This window comes from Galeopterus variegatus, unplaced genomic scaffold (genome assembly GCF_000696425.1).
Source record: "Galeopterus variegatus unplaced genomic scaffold, G_variegatus-3.0.2 Scaffold982, whole genome shotgun sequence".
Taxonomy (NCBI): domain Eukaryota; kingdom Metazoa; phylum Chordata; class Mammalia; order Dermoptera; family Cynocephalidae; genus Galeopterus; species Galeopterus variegatus.
In genome coordinates this window covers 366,785-385,348 of record NW_007727093.1, presented here as the reverse complement: position 1 = coordinate 385,348, position 18,564 = coordinate 366,785, and the positions used below count along the sequence as shown (strand labels likewise).

The 18,564-nt window shown below is 46.9% G+C and overlaps 1 protein-coding gene across 1 annotated transcript in view; it reads left to right on the top strand.

Annotated features, from left to right (window-relative positions):
- PLCG2 (phospholipase C, gamma 2 (phosphatidylinositol-specific)) overlaps positions 1–18,564 on the top strand; it is a 139,731-nt gene that overhangs the window by 51,418 nt on the left and 69,749 nt on the right. Inside the window, exons 2-6 of the mRNA XM_008574000.1 lie at positions 2,308–2,451; positions 4,547–4,640; positions 5,386–5,433; positions 11,572–11,656; positions 13,280–13,363. Coding sequence (XP_008572222.1) covers positions 2,308–2,451; positions 4,547–4,640; positions 5,386–5,433; positions 11,572–11,656; positions 13,280–13,363 — 455 coding nt within the window. The remainder of the gene's footprint in view (positions 1–2,307; positions 2,452–4,546; positions 4,641–5,385; positions 5,434–11,571; positions 11,657–13,279; positions 13,364–18,564) is intronic.

The window sequence follows — 18,564 nt, the reverse complement described above, 5'->3', positions numbered from 1 at the left end:
CAGGTGGTGCGCCGGGAGCTGGAGTTCAGGTGGTGCGCCGGGAGCTGGAGTTCAGGTGGTGTGTGGGGCTGGAATTCAGGTGGTGGGCCAGGGCTTTGATATCCTTTTCTGTGGGGCATGCAAGATGGTCTCTGCTACCACCAGCTCCATGTTTTACCAGCCTGGCAATAGCAGTAGCAGGGAGGTTTATCCAGTAGTTTTGGGCAAGTGAATCTCAGGCATGCTGATGGCCCAGCCTGGGCCACGTGCTCATCCCGGATCCAGTCACTGAGCCAGCACGCCTTGGTCATTTCCAGGACAACTGTTCCCCCTTTGGCTTGTTGTGGTTGAATGTGGAGAGAGGTGAATCAGCTTTATCTAAAGCACACGGAATGGGTCTATTTCAGTTTTTTATTTTTGTTTTTTTGTGACTGTAGAAAGGGAAAGGAGGGACTGGTCAGGCTTGTCTTTGTGCCAGTCCGTATTTCACTGCTCGTCCTGTGAGGGAAAGGGAGTCACTCGTGGGTCAGGTGGCCATCCTGGCCCAGCAGGTTTTGATGAGGAGTGGGTGGAGTCACATGGCAGCGGGGGTTCTAGGGAGGATGGATTTCTTCTTCGTGTTTGGTGTCTGTTGTTGTACCACGTACCACAGACCATCCCAGTACTTAGTGGTTTAAAACAAAAACCATTTTATGTATTTGCACATACTTCTGCAATTTGGGCTGGGGTTGGGGGCTGGGAGAGCTTGTCTCTGCTCCATGTGGTATTAGCTGTGGCACCTCATTGGGGCTAGAGGATCCACTTCCAAGATGGCACAGCCACCTGCCAGTTGGTGGTTGGGGGCTCTGCTGGGCTGTTGGCCAGGGGTTCTGCTGGGCTGTTGGCCGGGGGGTCTGCTGGGCTGTTGGCTGGGGGCTCTGCTGGGCTATTGGCTGGGGCCTTGGTTTTCTTTGTGTGGCCTCTCTACATGGCTAGCTTGGGCTTCTCACAGCATGGTGGTCCTGGTGGTGTCTGACTTTTTACACGGGGGCTGGCTTCCCCCACAGCAAAAACATGGAAGCTGCCAGGCCTTACTAGGGATTAGGCCCAGAACTGTCACAGCTACATTTTTTTTTTTTTTTTTTTAAAGATGACCGGTAAGGGGATCTTAACCCTTGACTTGGTGTTCTCAGCACCATGCTCTCCAAGTGAGCGAACCAGCCATCCCTATATAGGGGTCTGAACCCGTGGCCTTGGTGTTATCAGCACCACATGCTCCCGAGTGAGCCACGGGCCGGCCCTTATGCCACATTTTATTAGTTAAAGCAGGTCACAGAGACAGCCCCAATTCAAGGGCAGGTGGCTGCATGAGGTATAAATATCAGAAGCTGTGGCCCATTGGGGGCCACCAAAGTAACAGTCCACCATGCTCTCCATTCCCTCATAATAAGCCCATGGTCCCTGGAACCTCTGTGCCCACCCCTCAGCTCTGGTCCTATCTCTCGTGTGTGCGCTCTCTCTCTCTCTCTCTCTCTCTTTTTTGCAGCTGGCCAGTAAGGAGAACTGAACCCTTGACCTTGGTGTTATAAGGCTGCTCTCTAACCAGCTGAGCTAACCAGCCAGTCCTCTCTTTCTCTCCAGTCCACCATGCTCTCCATTCCCTCATAATAAGCCCATGGTCCCTGGAACCTCTGTGCCCATCCCTCAGCTCTGGTCCTATCTCTCGTGTGTGCTCTCTCTCTCTCTCTCTCTCTCTCTCTCTTTCTCTTTTGCAGCTGGCCAGTAAGGAGAACTGAACCCTTGACCTTGGTGTTATAAGGCTGCTCTCTAACCAGCTGAGCTAACCAGCCAGTCCCCTCTTTCTCTTTTTTTTAAAGCAGTTGGTCAGTGTCTTCTTTTTCTTTTCCCTCTTGAATTGAGCCAGAAAGCACTTCTGGCTTTTGGAACCCAAGGGAAAAAAATCTTCAAGGTCCATACCAGTGAGCCTTGGTTCTGTCTGTTGTTTTGGCAGAATATTCTGTGTCTTTTCCTCAACTCTGAGTTGCATTACAAAAGCTAATTGTCCTAGCTTAGAATGTGTCCATCTCAGGAAGGGGTGAGGAGAAACCCCAGACCCTTCCTACTCCAGGGTCCTGTGGGGTGGTGGCAAATGTCTGGGCAGGCTCTTGAAGAGAGCTTCTGGAAGGAGTGGGTCCTGAGCTTGGATGGGGACCCAGGCATGGAGATGGCCTTGTGGGGCCCTTCTGGGGAACAAAGGAGCTGGGCTGTGCCTGGGCTACAGGTGTGTGGCTCCATTCTTGGATGGAGTGAACTCTGCCCTCTAATAGGCTCATGTTAATTTCCTTTTAGTGGATATCATGGAAATAAAGGAAATCCGCCCAGGGAAGAACTCCAAGGATTTTGAGCGTGCAAAAGCAGTGCGCCAGAAGGAAGAGTGCTGCTTCACCATCTTGTACGGCACCCAGTTTGTCCTCAGCACTCTCAGTTTGGCAGGTGGGTGCATGTTTGTGTGCTTTTCTCCCTCCCTGTTCCTCAGTTTCCTTCTGAGCAAGCTCTTTATTAGGACCTGCCTGCCTACTAAAATGCATATGGGCAGTCCCAGTCCTGTCCCTGTCTAGCTGTGTGTCTTTGGGTGAGTGACTTAACCTCTCTGAGCTGCGGTTTGCTCAGCTGTGAAATGGGGAGAATACTAATGCCCATCTCATTGGGTCGTTGTGAGGAGCATGTTAAGTGTCTGCCTGGCTCATGCTGAGAGCTGAATAAATGGTGGTTAGAAAGTCTCATCAGTGTGAGCCAGGCTCTGTTGCATGAAAAATGTAACCTGCCTTCTTCCAGCAGACATCTCACAGGAAACTTGACACTGATCTGAAGGAACTGTCCTGTAATCTTAGATCACACACACGTGCACACACACAAGCAGTCCACACACCTGCACACGCACAGCCACACCTATCTGGAGGTGAGATTTCTGGCCTTCCCTGTGAATCCATCAGAAAGCAGAAGAGGCTTCTGAGAGATAAGCCCGAGAGGTGTGAGAAAGCTCAGGTACTTTACTCAGGGGTGGAAGCCTCTGGTTACTTTCAGGTCCAGTCCCAGAACTTACTGACTTAGCCATGTACTTACAGCCATGACTGAAAGAAAAAATAAGTAGTATTAAAAGTAGACCAAAGTAGAGGGGTACTATAAAATTTGAGGAATATAGGGACATTTAATTTAGGGCCAAATAGCTCTTAATTTCTCATTCATTCTTTCATTAAGCATCTTTTGAGCACATGCTCTGTGCTAGGTTGTGCTAGACGTCGGTGGATCTGTAAAGATAAATAAGACTGCATTACTGCCTTTAGGGAGCTCTACGTGGGCAGACAAACCTGAGGACAGGAAATTATAGCACACTGTGATGAGACCTATAGTTCAAGCATAGGAATCGAGAGTGCCTAATTCCCAGAAAGGCTTTGCAGAGGAGGTGATTTTTACACTGAGTTTTGAGGCACCAGTAGGAGTTGGAAGGAAAGAGGACAGTCCAGGGAGAGGGCATTACATGTGCAGGGGCTTAGAGGAGGCAGATAGCAAGCTGGTGTGGGAAATGATGCGTGTATGTCTGCTTCATGGTGTGTGGAGGGTGGGAAAGGTAGGGCTGGAGAGAGGAGGAGTCCCTTGATCATGAACCTTCACAGCCCTGTCCTCTTAGCCTGGCCACTGTTCGTGGTAGGGAGGCAACAAGAGCCCAAGGTGTGGTGCCTAGGATGCCAGCTTTGGGGTCTGTCCCACTCTGGGCTCCCTCTTCTAGGGCTCTGAATTCAAGGTCAGGCAGAGTGATGGTCAAGATCTTGATTCAGATCCTTGGTTTTCAGATGGCTGCCTTCTAGCTGTGTGCTCACGTGGCCTTTCCTCAGTGTGTGCTTGCATAAAGGGGAGCTCTGGTCTCTTCCTCTTCTTTAGAAGGGCACTAATCCCTTCATGGGGGCCCCACCCTGATGACCTCATCTGAACCTAACCCGTCCCAAAGGCCCCACTTCCTAAAACCATTGTTCTGGGGGTTATGGCTTCAACATATGAATTCTGGTGGGACACAAACATTCAGTCCACAATAGCTAGTTATGGGCTGTGTGGCTTTGGACACATCGCTGAACCTGTCCTAGACTAGGTTTCTCCACATTAGTTAAATGGGGATGGTAATATACTTCCTGAATGGGCTTGTTTTTCAGGATTAGATAAATATAGGAAAAGCACTTACGACAGTGTCTAGCATACAGTAAGCACACTCAAGCTATTTTAGCTGCTAGGCAGTAATGAGGCTAGTGATAGTGACCACTGCCACCACCACTCGTAGCTGATTCGATTTGGCACAGGAAATAACCGCTTGTCACGCCTGTTGTAGAAAGCTTATCAGGAGTGTGCTGATTGCAGACAAAAAGCAGGTCTCAGAACCTTGCAGGTGTGAAGGCATTGCTTTCTTGGGTGCCTCCTGCAAAACTAGAAGGGCAACACAGGCTTCTCCCATCCCCATTGTCTGTATGGGGCGGAGGTTTCTGAGCAGAGGTCATTCTAGGAATTAACACAGCATTTCTCTTCCCATTTACCTTTCCAGCTGACTCTAAAGAGGATGCAGTTAAATGGCTCTCTGGCTTGAAAATCTTACACCAAGAAGCAATGAATGCGTCCACGCCTACCATTATTGAGAGGTACTTGGCTTCCGCCTTTTTATCTCTGTGGTTGTTCATTCATTTGTTCATTCCGCTGCTTTTTGCCAACATGGGCTAAAGGAGAGAAAAATGGGATGGTGCATCTTTGAGGCTCATTGAGTGGGTGCCCAATAGTGGCTGTGTACTCTCCAATATTTCAAATGAGAGCCTCTCTCCATGCAGGTCTTTAGCCTGGGCATATTGGGGTGACCAGTGCATTGGAGTTGAAATAGAAACATCCATTGGTGCTGGGTGTCAGGGAAAGAGGAGCGTGTCCTTCTTAAAGGATTTAATAAGGGATTAAGTGGACTGAACATAGGACAGTCAGACCCAAGGTCTGGAACTTTCCACCATTCATTCCCTTATGGGTTGGTGAGGGTCTTCTCAGGACTGTTTCTTCAATGTCATGGGTGTCTGGATGAGATTGGGGTGTGTTATTTTCCCCCCAGTAAACAAAACCCCTCCATGTTGCATCATTTTTCTTACCAGCTTTTTGGGGATTAATGGCTCTCATCAGAGGGAATTGGTCAACTTAAAGAAATCCAGCCTTTTCAAGTTGACGGGGCCCTCTGGACTCAAATAGGGTTCTTCAACCACAAGGAGAAAACTGCTTCCCGAGCTGCCCTCAGTAGAAAGTTGGAAATTCCTTCCCTTTCGCTCTAGTTTCCTTTGTCGTCATCCCATAGAAGTCACTTAGACTTGCACTGTTCTCTAACTCTCTCTCTCACCCAAAATATCTTTCCAGTTGGCTGAGGAAGCAGATTTATTCTGTGGATCAAACCAGAAGAAACAGGTAAGATTTGTTTGCATTTTTGCAGTTTTCTACTGATCATTTTGGTCTGTCATTTTCATTTGTTCTTTAAATGCTCTGGGGGTTGCAGCATATTTTGTGGTGGGCAAGGTCCTCATGAGGTCAGATTTGACCTACAAAGTGCCAGATGCCGTGTTAGGTGCTGGGGGTCGACAAACATAAGTCTCTGCCTGGGTGGGGCCTCCATTCCAGTGGAAAATTCCAGTCCAGCTGCAGAGATGACGTCTTTGCCATGGGGGATTTAGACCTCGTCACAAATATTGGAGCACCTTCTATGTCCTGGGAATACAGCAGTAACATGATCACTTTGGCGCCTGCCTGCCCTTGTGGTAGGAAAGAGATTGACTGTAATGAAGAGAACTGAGTTAAATAGCCCTGGTTCCAAGGGCTGTGCAGAGATGAGGTGGGTGATAAGATAACATGTAATTCAGTTAACTTGACTTTTTCACTTAACAGCACCTCTCGGAGAGGTCCCCCACCAACACACAAAGCTCTATGCCAGACTTTTTTTTTTTTTAAACAAGCATGTGGTTTTGGTTTTTTCTTAGATGGATACAGTGTAATTTCAGAAATTGTTTCCTTATTGATGGAAGTAGAGTTGTTCCCAATCCTTTATTGTGACTAATCCTCTCGGAGAGGTCCCCCACCAACACACAAAGCTCTATGCCAGACTTTTTTTTTTTTTAAATAAGCATGTGGTTTTGGTTTTTTCTTAGATGAATACAGTATAATTTCAGAAATTGTTTCCTTATTGATGGAGGTAGAGTTGTTCCTAATCCTTTATTGTGACTAACGCTGCTATAAAAACCTTTGAGTCTATTTTTTTGGAACCTTGTGTGGGGTGGGTATGAGTGGGATAAATTCTTAGAAGTGGAAAACCAGCAGCAAAGCGTTTGCCAGTCTAATAGTTTGATAGCCAGAGCTGGCGGCAGTTTATATTTCTGCCACTGGTGCAGGAGAGCACCATTCCCTACCCTCTATGTCATCAGACATTGACCTTTGTTAATGGGATGGATGAAAGGCAGCAAGAGTGTTTCTGCTTGAATTTGCATTTGCCTCGCTCAGCCAGTGAGCGGGAACCGGTCTGTATGTGGGATCCGAACCCTCGGGCGGGAGCACCGCCGCGCTTCCCAAGCGGCGCACTATCCAGTGCGCCACCGGGCTGGCCCTTGAATTTGCATTTCTTTATGGGTGAGGTTGAACATCCTTTTATCCATTTTTTTGAGGTTGTGATCCAGTTCTTATTAATAATGCAATGATAAAATCTATCATTTATTGGGCACTGAGCACTTACGTCAGGCACTTTGCAATTTAGCCTCACATGAGACCATTTTTCTTTAAAATTTTTCACCTTTGAGCCATTGTTGGTTTAGACACATCAGTATCATATGGGAGGCAATAACTCAACTCTCCTAATACTACCATTTTGTTCCTAAGTCTTTCTATCTTTAAGGTGACATTGTGTCTGGTCAGTGTCTTCTGTCACTTGTTGATTTCAGAATGATCATGTCTGTATGCTCTCTTGCAGGGATGCCCCACAGGAGAATTTGGAACTATTATCCATGAAGTGCTTACTAGTCTGGTAGCGTCAGGTCAACCAGTAGCTCTGTCCGCATTTTCCTCTGCACCAGCCTTCTTTCCCTCCTCTCCTCTTCTCTCATCCATCGTTCCCTCTGGTCCCCTGTATGCTCTCTTGCAGGGATGCCCCACAGGAGAATTTGGAACTATTATCCATGAAGTGCTCACTAGTCTGGTAGCGTCAGGTCAACCAGTGGCTCTGTCCGCATTTTCCTCTGCACCAGCCTTCTTTCCCTCCTCTCCTCTTCTCTCATCCATCGTTCCCTCTGGTCCCACACACTGGGCCACCGAGGTGGATCAGATGAGGTCCCTGGGTTGGAGAATTTTGTATACACCGGTCTCTTTCAGTCTTGGAGGTGGTGCCTCCGATGGGTGTTTTCTTTCTCTGGGGCTTGTGGTGACTCCTCGTTGAGTTTGGCACAGGGATGACAGGGGAATCATCCCGGGCACCCCTGTCCCCATGGTGGTGGTGGAGTGGGGCTGTTGACCTGGCTCTGAAGGCTGCTGCTCTATCATGGGGGTTGAGAAATGGAAGCCTTCCTCCTGCCCTCTTGCTGTCGATGGATTCTTGCACGTCCGGCATCTTCCCCTGCCTGGTTCAGAGCCTTGAGCGGGGAGGAAGTCCTGTTTCAGGACTTAGTCCCCAGCCATGTGCTCCTGTCCCTTTCCCCCTCCCCACTACTGTGGGCAGGGCTGGCCGCTCTGTCATCACGTGGAAAATCCCACCTTTCCGTGGCTCTGTGAGACCTGCAGGGAGTTCTTCTAAAGGAACTCTGACAAGGTGCCCATGAAAGAGCAACTCACTTCTCTCCTGCCAGCTCCCCTCCCTTTCCTGTTGCCCACGACTAATGGCATTTCCTGGAGGGAAACAAAGGCGCAACAGAAGCAAAGGAAAGAGCGAAGGCGGAGGAGGCAGGCCCCGCTCTCGCCCTGCTCAAATCATGGGTGTTTTGCTTGGCCCGAGACCCTGTTTCACTTTTCAACTCCTCCAGCGACAAAGTGGCAGCTGGCATTTGTTGAGAATGTGCCCTGTCACTGCCATGTGCTAAGCTCTTTACATACTCACAGAATGCTCTTGGCAACTGGTGACATAGCTCTGGTGACATAGCTCTTCTTGGACACATTTTATACCTGAGGACAACTGAGGCCCAGAGAAGTTAAGCAACTTGTTTAAAGCAACCCAGCTTGTCAGGGGTGGCACCAGGGTTTGTAGGCTCACTGTCACTATTGCTACTTGGTGTTGCTTTTCCTTTTTTAAAAAATGATGCTATTGAAAGCTGGAGAAATGCAAAAATCTTTCCTTTCCCACCTTGACCAATCACCCTGTGATTTAAAAAATTCCAAACAAATATTTAACTTCATTTTATTGAGGTTAAATATATATAACATAGCATTTACCATTTTAACCATTTTTAGGCATGCAGTTCTGTGGGATTAAGTACGTTCACATTGTTGGGCAGTCCTCCTGCGCAACTTCATCATCCTAAACTGAGACTCTGGACCCATTAAATAACAACTCCCCACTCTCCCTACACCCGACCCCTGGAAATCACTATTCTGCTCTCCATCTCTATGAATTTGATTATTCTAGGTATGATTTGATTATTCTAGGTACCTCATAAAAGTGGAATATGATATTCATTGTTTTGTATCTGGCTTATTTCCTTTCGTGTGATGTCTTCAAGGTTCATCCATGTTGTAGCATGTGTTAGAATTTCCTTCCTTTTTAAGGCTGAATAATATTCCATTGTATGGATGGATCACATTTTGCTGATCTGTTCGTCCCTCGAGGGACACTTTGGTTCCTTCCGCCTTTTGGCTGTTGCTGCTATGAACATAAATACGTGTTCGAGTCTCTGCTTTCGCTTCTTTTATGTACACACCCAGAAGTGAAATCGCTGGATTGGATGGTAATTCTGTTCGCTTTTTTGAGGAATTGCTGTACTGCTTTCCACAGCGGCTGCACCACTGTCCGCTGCCACAGCAATGTGCTTTGTTTCCATTTTCTCCATGTCCTCATCCATGCTTATTTTCTTTTCCTCCTCTGCCCTTAACTCTGCAGCATATGACGTTGAACTTGCATAAACAGAATGTGCCCCTCCCTTTCTCCTCCAGTGCTGGCAGAGGCGGTGGGAAGGGGGGGTGCTGCAGGTGGGAGGTAGGTGTATGGTCCCATCTCTTCAGCATGAATGCAGGTAGGCTTCATGTGGCTGAGAGTCGAAGCTCTAGCACATTAGAGTCGCCACACCTGTGCGCAGCCCCACCTGTGGAGATTCTGATTCTGTTGTCCTGGGCATTGTCTTGGGCATTGGAAAAATTTTTAAAATATTCTACTGTGAAGCCAAGGTTTAGAACTAGGGCTCTCTGGTGGGCAATTTTCAAATTTGAGCATGCATCAGAATCCCCGGGAGGGCTTGTTCAAATGGATGGTGCAGGGCTTCATCTCCACAGATTCTGGTTTAGTAGGTCTGGGGTGGAGCCCCCAAATTTGTATTTTAACATGTAGATGCTGCTGGCTCAGGAATGACTTAGAGAAGCAGAACTCTAGAGCTGCATTGTCCAGTATGGAAGCCACTAACCACATGCGACTAAACTAAATTAACATAAAATAAAATAAAAAATGAAAGCTCTCTTGGGCAGTGCTGAGGTTTGAATCTCAGTTCTAACACTTACCGGCTATGTGAATTGGGGTAAATGATATCATTTCTCTGTACCTCAGTTTCCTCATCTATAATTGGTGTGAGGATTCAATGAATTAGTAGGTGAAAAGTGCTTGGATAGTGCCTGGCTTACAGTGAATGCTCAGTAAATGTTTATTACTGTCACTATTGTTATAAAAATGCTGGGGGTGGTGGAGGTGCTCAGGGAGGCAGGTAAGTTTCATGGGGCTGCCAACCTCGATTGTTTGGTAATGGCTGCCTGGGGTGCCATGTGCAAGGATCCTGGGACTGGGCAGACTGGAAAGGGAAGCACGCTGTGATTGTCTAGTGACAGACCCATGGCGGAGGAAGGGGCCACTGGTGGTCCACTGAGGGGAATCGTTCTTGCCATCCTTTCCCGAAGGGATTGCCTTGGCTCCTAACCCACTGTCCAGGTTGAGCCCCCAGGAAACATGATCTGAGGTGTAGGTTTGTGTATAGGAGGCTTACTGCGGAGTGCTTGGGGGTCAGCACCTGTGGAGAGTGGAGGTGCAGGAGTAGGCAGCAGGGGAGCTGTCCTGGATTGAGATCAGAGGGCCAGGTCTTCGTTTGCGTGCATGGACCAGCCACTGGACGCTAGCTACCCCTGGAGGAGGATGTGACCTTGGGCGAGGCACCCTCTCTATCTGATGACAAGTCCTGGAGGGGCACGAAGCTGGGGCTGCTGGCTTTTCTTCCAGTCTATGGGAAATGAGCCTGTTGCATCCAGCAGTGCAGTCCAGTGTCCATGTGCCCAAGGTGGGATGAGGAAGGGGGCTCACCTGCGGGAGTGGGGTCTCATGCCCGGACCCACCCACCACCCAATCCCATCTCTCCTCCCCAGGAAGTGTCAGGTATGATCGTTGTGGGCAGATGGGGCTGCCATCTAAATCCAGCACAGACAAGACTCCAAACCTCTCTGAGCCTCAATTTCCTTACCTGGGAGATGGAGATGATGATGGTATCGACCTTACAAAGCTGTTTACGCATTAAATGAGTTAATATGCACATAAAGCCCCTAGAATGAGGCCGGGCACCAAGTAAGCACTGCTTACGTTCCAGCTGTCGTCACTCTCGTTTTTATCACACTGTTGTCCCTTTGGCCTGGGGTGTGCTCTCCCTTTCTTTCCTCTTCAGCTGAATCTCACCACGTAGCTTAAGAGAGACACACTCATGAAGATTTCTGTGACCAGTCATTCTGGTCTACGATGACATGTTTTGGAATTGGATTCAGATCCAGGCTCTGCTGCTGCCCAGCTCTGACCTTGAGTGCAAACCCCTGTGGAACCCCCCTTGCTTGTCCTGAACCCTGGGGATCAATAATTTGTACTTAGTAGAGGGTGGAATTTGGTGAAGGGTTAGGTAACAATATCACCTGGACGACACCCAGGGCAACCTGGCACATAGTAGGCACTCAGATGCACTCTGCTTCTTTCCCCTTCCCCTCTCTGGCCTTCAGTGACCTCTCCTTGAACCCCTGTGGCATTTTCTATCTGAGGTTACCTGGTTATCAGACACATGTTCTGCCCACACTGAATCTCCCATGTGACCTGTGATCTGCTTTCGTGGTCATTTCTGAAGGGTGGAGACCAGCCCTCCTCATTGGGGGCATCACCTACACTGCGAATCTGCTATGTGATGCACATCCATGGCCATCCCCAAAGGGTGGAGACCGGCCTTGCTCAGCTGGGTGACACCCCCACCTTGAATCCAGAGTGTCTTGTTCCTAATTAGTGCTCAATAAACAACTTCTGGCTGGGTTTTCTCATTGGGGACTCTCAAGGCAGGAGCTGATAGGACTAGCTAGACCCTCCACTGGTTAAAATCCTCGAGGTTGACAGAACTGGGGTTCTCTCTTTTGCAGCATCAGCTTCCGAGAGTTGAAGACCATCTTGCCCCTGGTCAACTTCAAAGTAAGCAGTGCCAAGTTCCTCAGAGATAAGTTTCTGGTAAGTTCATAGCTGAGCCTGGGAATTTTATGAACTCAGGCTACCTCCTCACTGGGAGCATCACCTACACTGTGAATCTGCTTTGTGATGCACATCCGTGGCCATCCCCAAAGGGTGGAGACCAGCCTTGCTCAGCTGGGTGCCTCTCACATGAAGCCATTATGTGCCTCTGAGCTCCATGGAATGGTGCACAGGAAAGTCCTTTGCCTGCAGAGTGCATCTGTCTTTGTCCAGACAGAGGGATCGTGTAAGTATTTTAGGATCATGTTCCCAGTCCTAGCAGAGGATGTAATCCATGAAGACCATATTTACTGAGCTGACATGGAATGTCTCAACTCAGCTCTGATTTCCACCAGTTGAGCCTTCCCTGTTTCCCTGACCATCCTGCAGCCGATTTTCTTCCTAGAAACATGAACACATGTGTCTTTTGGAAAATATTATGAAAACTTCCTCACGTAGGTGGCCAGGGTTGTGGTATTCTGTACGCTAGTCCTGGTAGGGTAGTTGTAAAAGTTGGTTATTCTTTTCTTCTCCTTCTCCAACCGTCCATCCTTCCAACCATCCGTCCTTCCATGCATCATTTAACTTGCTGGTGTTGTGTAATCAAGCTGTTGACAGAGCTAGGCAGTAAGCCACTCCATGAATAATTGGAGGCAATGTTGCAGGTGGGGCTTTTCCAAATGGTGCAAGGATGGAGATGTTGAATGGACACCCTTTTTTTACCCACAGAGAGATACTGACTCTTCCTCAGAAACGAGCAAGACTCCATTCCAGTCGTCCCAGTCGGAGGACTCAAATGGCCATGTCAATGTCAGCCCCATTCACAGGATTCCTCAGCTGAAAAATCTAATTCATTTTTGTACTAATGAGCTCCCAGAAGAGTTAACCTATTTTATTACTTATCAAGCCATCCTTTGACCTGCCCCCAACATTCCACACTAATTCAAAAATGGAAAAACAGAAGGATGGATTTAAAAAGAGGAAAAAGATGAGAGAAGCATTTACTATTGACCACTACATAATCAGAATTTTATTCTTTATCAAGCATTTACTGAACCAGGCATTTTGTAGATATTATCTTGTTTGATTTCAGAGAAACCCTAGTAGGGTAGTGGTGGTTCTCCCACCCATTTTACAGATGGAGAAACTGAGGGTCTTAAAGGGTCAGGTAAATTGCCCAAAGCCAAAAGCAATTGATTGGAGCTGAGATCTTGTCTGACTCCAAAGCCTTGGTCAGGTTTTATTTTCTTTTAATGCTTCAAAAAAATGACCTATATGTACATATCCTATTAATATGTCTGGATTTAGAAGTTTAAAGAAATCATCATCTGCTCAAAAATGAGTTATGCATTAGGGCTCAAACTTGGTGGGGCTCTTGGAAACCTGGCTAAGATTCTTAATATCTAGGGTTCAAGAGAGGCTCAAACTTGGTGGGGGACACTGTGAGTTTGTTCTCCTAGGCAGGTGAATTAAGAAACTTGTAGATGTTTTGGTTCAGAGGTGTGTGAATTTGATTTTAGCCAATGTTATAGAAAAGCCATCTATTCCTCTAAACAGGGTGGAGCTGGTCTTATGGTGGACATCAAAAATCATGTGGTCACTTTTTTTTTTTAATATTTACAGGAAATAGGTGCACAGAAAGATGAGCTCAGCTTTGAACAGTTCCATCTCTTCTACAAAAAACTTATGTTTGAACAGCAAAAATCGGTAAGATGATTCTTGAACAAATAAATCATGTTTCTGTTTTCTACATATTTCACAGTCTGGCACATTCTAAGGAACCCACGAGAAGTGTTTAATCTCCTTTTTAGTCAAGGAAATATAAAATGGGGAATGACAGTAGTACGTCGTTTTCATCTATTACATTGGCAAAAATGTTTAGCTGTGTTAGAGCTGTGGGGAAAACGCAGGGAAGCGGTGTTTGCACACCCTCCTGGTGGGAGGGCGCAAGGCCATAGGTACAAGTAACTCTGCTGTACTATCTCATTCTGGAAGGAAATTTAGCAAATTATTTATAGTAGACATCTTTAGATTAGGGATTATGTATGTGTTTCTTCCTTTTATACTTTTCTATATATTTTTTATGAAGATTTTTAAAAATTAAAATAATAAACTATTTTAAAATTAAGATGCACATACATTTTGACCTGAGAGTAGCATTTTGGGGATTTTGTTTTACAGAAATGAAAGCACTGGGACCTAAGACTATATTACCACACAGCATTATTTATGCTGGTAAAATACCTGGGAACCATCTGAATGCCTCTGGATAAATTATGGTCTGTCTGTACTATGCAACATTAGGCAGCTGTTTAGGAAGCATGAATCAGTTCTATTTCTGTTGACCAAGAAGGTGGTTCATGATATTTCATGAGGAAAGCCAGCAGCAGATTCACACGGGAAGCTAGGTCTGATTTTTGTTAGGAAACATAGAATACAATAATCCTCCTGTACATGATTGCCTGTGTTTTTGTGAGCAAGGAGAAAGGGTGGAAGAATACACACCTCACATTTAGTGTTGATTTTGGGTGTGTGCTTGATGGAGGGGGTTGGGAAGATGGGCAGGAGAGATCATTAACTTTTCCTTTGCAGTCTCAGGTTTCTCTGACTTGTTCCAAGTAGCCTATTATTTCTGCAATAAAAAAGTCCCATTAAGCTTAGAGTTTGAAAACATGGGGCCATTCTGTGCAAGGCACCAAGCACAGTGCCTGGTGGGTGGCACACACTCTACAGTGTGGAGAGGAGCTGCAGACTGCAAAGGGGTTCCCAGGAAGAGCTGTGAGGGAGCAGCTAGTCTGTGGGACTTGGAGCCAGATGGATCTGTTTTCTCCAACTCATGTGATCTTGGACAAGCCACTGACTGCTCCTAGCCTCAGTCTTCTCATCTGTGCAATAGGGGTGGTGTTGCCTGCTCCACTGGGTCCTGGGAAGGACTGAACGAGAGATTGGGAGGGAGTATTGAGTACAGGCCTTTTTAAGTGAACAGTGTGAATGTTACTAGAAGACCGTTGTTAATTGCCTTCTGCATGTGGGGCTGCAGGCTGGCCACAGGGTGAGGCCGTTTGATGGGTGACCACTGACCATGGGACTTTGGATGTACCTGAGGGAGAGAAATGGGAAAAGCATTTTCTATCTGCCTCGATTGTGGGGAAAACACATTTTATAGAGTAAAAAGCTCAATTTAAGTTTGTTCACTTTTTCACGAATACTGTAGTTAGTTCTTGGTTTGCCAAATAGAGCAGAAAGATTGTAGGCTTGGGCATTCGGAGAACTGGATTCTAGCCCCAACTTGACTTCTAACTGACCAAGTTATGTTGGACGAGGCCCTCTTTTCTCCTCTCTCTGCCTTCTCTACAAAATGAAGGTATTAATCAGATCAATGGTTGTAAAACTTTTAAAATTGTGTAGTCCCCCCTTAAATATGAAACCTTAACAGAAACTGTGCTTTATAAAAGCTGATCAAAATAATTTTTTTAGATTAAAATCTGTAATTTTTATGTGTTTCGTGTAGTCAGTCCTTGAGAACAATAAAAATGTTTTGATGACACTGTACATATGAAATCCAGAATGACAAATGCTGTCTTATGCAGTTGACCAGGATTGAGAAAAAGCTTGATTCACTCAAGATAAGTAGTTGCAAGTAACAGGTTTTATAATAGTTTGACTTGAAATTTCAGGGTGCTGTCCCATCAGACAGATGGCAGGCAAAGCTCAAGAGTAAGGTTTGCACAAAAGCTTCTTCACCTGCCAGCATAGGTTATTAACCCATTGATGGTCTCCACTATGGTAAAATTCCACATAAGATGTATTTTCACCTGTACTTTTTATCACAGTGCATGTCTTTTTAAGGTGCATGTGTTTGTGTGTGTGTGAGAAGGAAAGACAGACATTAGAACCAGAGTTTTGCAGAACCCCTGAACCCCCTGGGGTACCATAGGTTGCCCAATGCGGAACTTTGTATGGGAAAAATTAAACCATGCCACAGGTTGCCCCCTGGTGGCTGGAATGCCGCATTGAACCTGCGCTGGTTGTACTTGACTTGTTCGATGGTTCAAAAATTTTTTAATTAATTGCCTTGGGGCTGGCCGGTTGCTCAGTTGGTTAGAGTGTGCTGCTGCTAACACCACCAAGGTCCGGGGGCTGATCCCTCTACTATCCAGTTGCCACAAAAAAAAACCCCAAACTCCCCAGATTAATTGCCTACATTAAAAACTTGGGATATTGTGTATTAAGATTCAGTTATTTGGCTTCTCTTTAAAAAAATTTGAGATCTGGCTATAAATGCGTTCCCCTTGGTGATGTCTGGGTAGAAAGGATCTCCTGTACGCTCCAGCCCCCCCCCCCCCAGCTCTCTCTACTGATTTATTTTGCCTACCCTGCCCCGAAGAAATTTGCAGTTGGCAACTATAATCTCCTCCATTTGAGAATATAACTTTCCAGTTTGGCCCCTGCATTTTTAAATTCTGTGACTCAGAATTTGAATAACAAAGCCCCAACCTATATAAATAGTTTCTGGCCAGCTTGAGAAAGCTCCCTGTTCTTCTGTAGGTAAATGCCCCACCCCTAACCTGTTAGCAGAGTGTTTACTTCCTGAGCTCCTGGCTGGAAGCACAGGGCAGAGAAAAGTGTTAGCCTTGTGATCTGGTGGGATTTCTCAGGCTTCCTGGGGAGGCTGAAAGCTGTGTATGATGATTCATGAGCCCCAGACTTAAATCTAGGGAGTGGGTTATACTTATCAGTAACTAAATGGTTTCTAACTTGAGGTTGCCAGTTCCTCTTTGTGTCTAACCACCTGCCTACGCTGCAGCTCTTAAGCCTCAATGTTTCCAAACGTTTGGCAGCAGCAGGAAGAGAAGACATTTAATTTCATGTGGGTCCTCCTGGTGAAGGGCTTTACCTCCAACGAGACTATAACCACTGTATCATTAATGCAGATAATAGCTAACATTTCCTTAGGTGGACTATATGCTAGGCATTGTGCTAGGTGTTTTACACACATTTAATTCTCCTGAGAGCACTGTGAAAGAGGTACTATTATTATTCCCATTTTATGGATGAAGAAACTGAGGCTCAGGTTACTTGCTGGAGGTTATGCCACTAATAAGCTGCAGAGCTGGGATTTCAGATCTCCTGCCCAACTTTGATGCCCAGCCATTGATACTTCTTAATTTTTTAAACTTTTGTATTAAGGGAAAACTCAAACATGAGTGTATACAGATAGAGCGGATAGCATAACAAACCCTCGTGTACCTGTCAGCCAGCTTCAGCAGTGGTCAAGCTGTGGCCGTCTCAGTTAATTTATGTCCTCACTGACTTCCCTCTTCCCTCATGATTTTGAAGCAAACCTCAGACATTGTATCACTTCATCTGTAAATATTTTCATTTCATACCTAGCTTCGTTACCGCTACCCTGCTGCCTCCTGGTCAAACCTGTGCCGTCCCTCATGGTTAGAGCACTCATTGCATAAAAGTAGAAAATGCTAACAAATCAAAAGAAAATGAAAGAGCTTGCAAACCTACCTGTGGTTGTACCTGTGATTCTTCATTCAGGAAAAAGTTTAATGGCTATTACTCCAGCTTATGTGGGTGTGGGCATGTGGGGAGTGGGTGATTAATATCCTGTAATGGTATTTTGGCAGAGGTTCTCAGGGAAGGGTGCAGATCATTGTAGTCCTTAGCAGTCAGGGCAGAGGAGAGTCCATGGTGCAGAAGTTAGAGACTCTCCAGTTAGCTTTTCTATCTCTGTGATTTTAACCTTGGCCTCCTCAGACCAAATGGTTCCTGCAGTTTGCTAATTGCCAGTGAGTGTGAGTTACAGCTCTCCAAGGAAGTGTTTGCCTGCAGCCACATGCAAAAAGTCAATTCCCTGACCTCAGGGGGACCTCGGTGTCCCTGGGCCCTTGCTTCTGTGATCTCCTCCCTTTGGCATGTCCCCTTCCCTTGTCCAGCTGGTGACTTCCTCTTCTCCTGGGGCCCGACTCAAAGGTGACATTTCCCTGTAGCCTTTTAACTATCAGAGAAAACCAGTTTATCTGTTCTGTTAGTCATTTATCTCCTATCTCCCTGCCTACTTGCCTTCTGCAATTAATTGCATATCTGGTTGGCATCTCGCACTAGAGTGTCCACAAGAGGCCTCTTAGCCCCCCCCGCCCCCTCCCTACCCCATGCTTTGGTCCCCGCTGCAGTAGACAGTGTAACTGACAACCCTGGTGGATGAGTCCTGGAGTCATTTCGACTCCTCTCTTCCATTCCCTGTGTCCCCTCCATTGCATTCTTCCAATATTCTAATATATTTCCAGGCAGCTTGGCCTTTGAATTTTGAGAGACCTGGCTGTGAAGCCCCTTGGGCTCCCTCAGTGGCGAGCACTGGGCAGTACTATTTGCCTCTTGGCTCTTAGCTGTTCCTCGCGGTCCCTGTCCTGCTCTGTATCCAGGGGCTGATTTCTGCAAACAGGGTCCCAGGCGCCTTTGCCAACCAGCTTGCAGTTGGTTCAGCACATGGGGTGTCCTGGGGGGGAGGCTGCAGGCCAAGAAGAGGATAAGCCAGGGTCTGCTCTGGCTCTGGGAAGTGTCTGTGCTTGGTGTCACCTCCATGTTCCCGCTCTCCTAATGGAAGAATGTGGTGGGGCTTTTTCTGTGCTTCATTGAAAGGATTGTTAAGGGGCCGGCCCGGTGGTGCACTGGATAGTGCGCCGCTTGGGAAGCGCGGCGGCGCTCCCGCCCGAGGGTTCGGATCCCACATACAGACCGGTTCCCGCTCACTGGCTGAGCGAGGCGCGGGAGCAGCACCGAGGGTTGCAATCCCGTTGCCGGTCCCCGGTCCGGTATGGGGGCAACACTGAGGGTTGCGATCCGTTGCCGGACACGGAAAAAAGATAAAAGACAAAAAAAAAAAAAAAAAAAAAAAA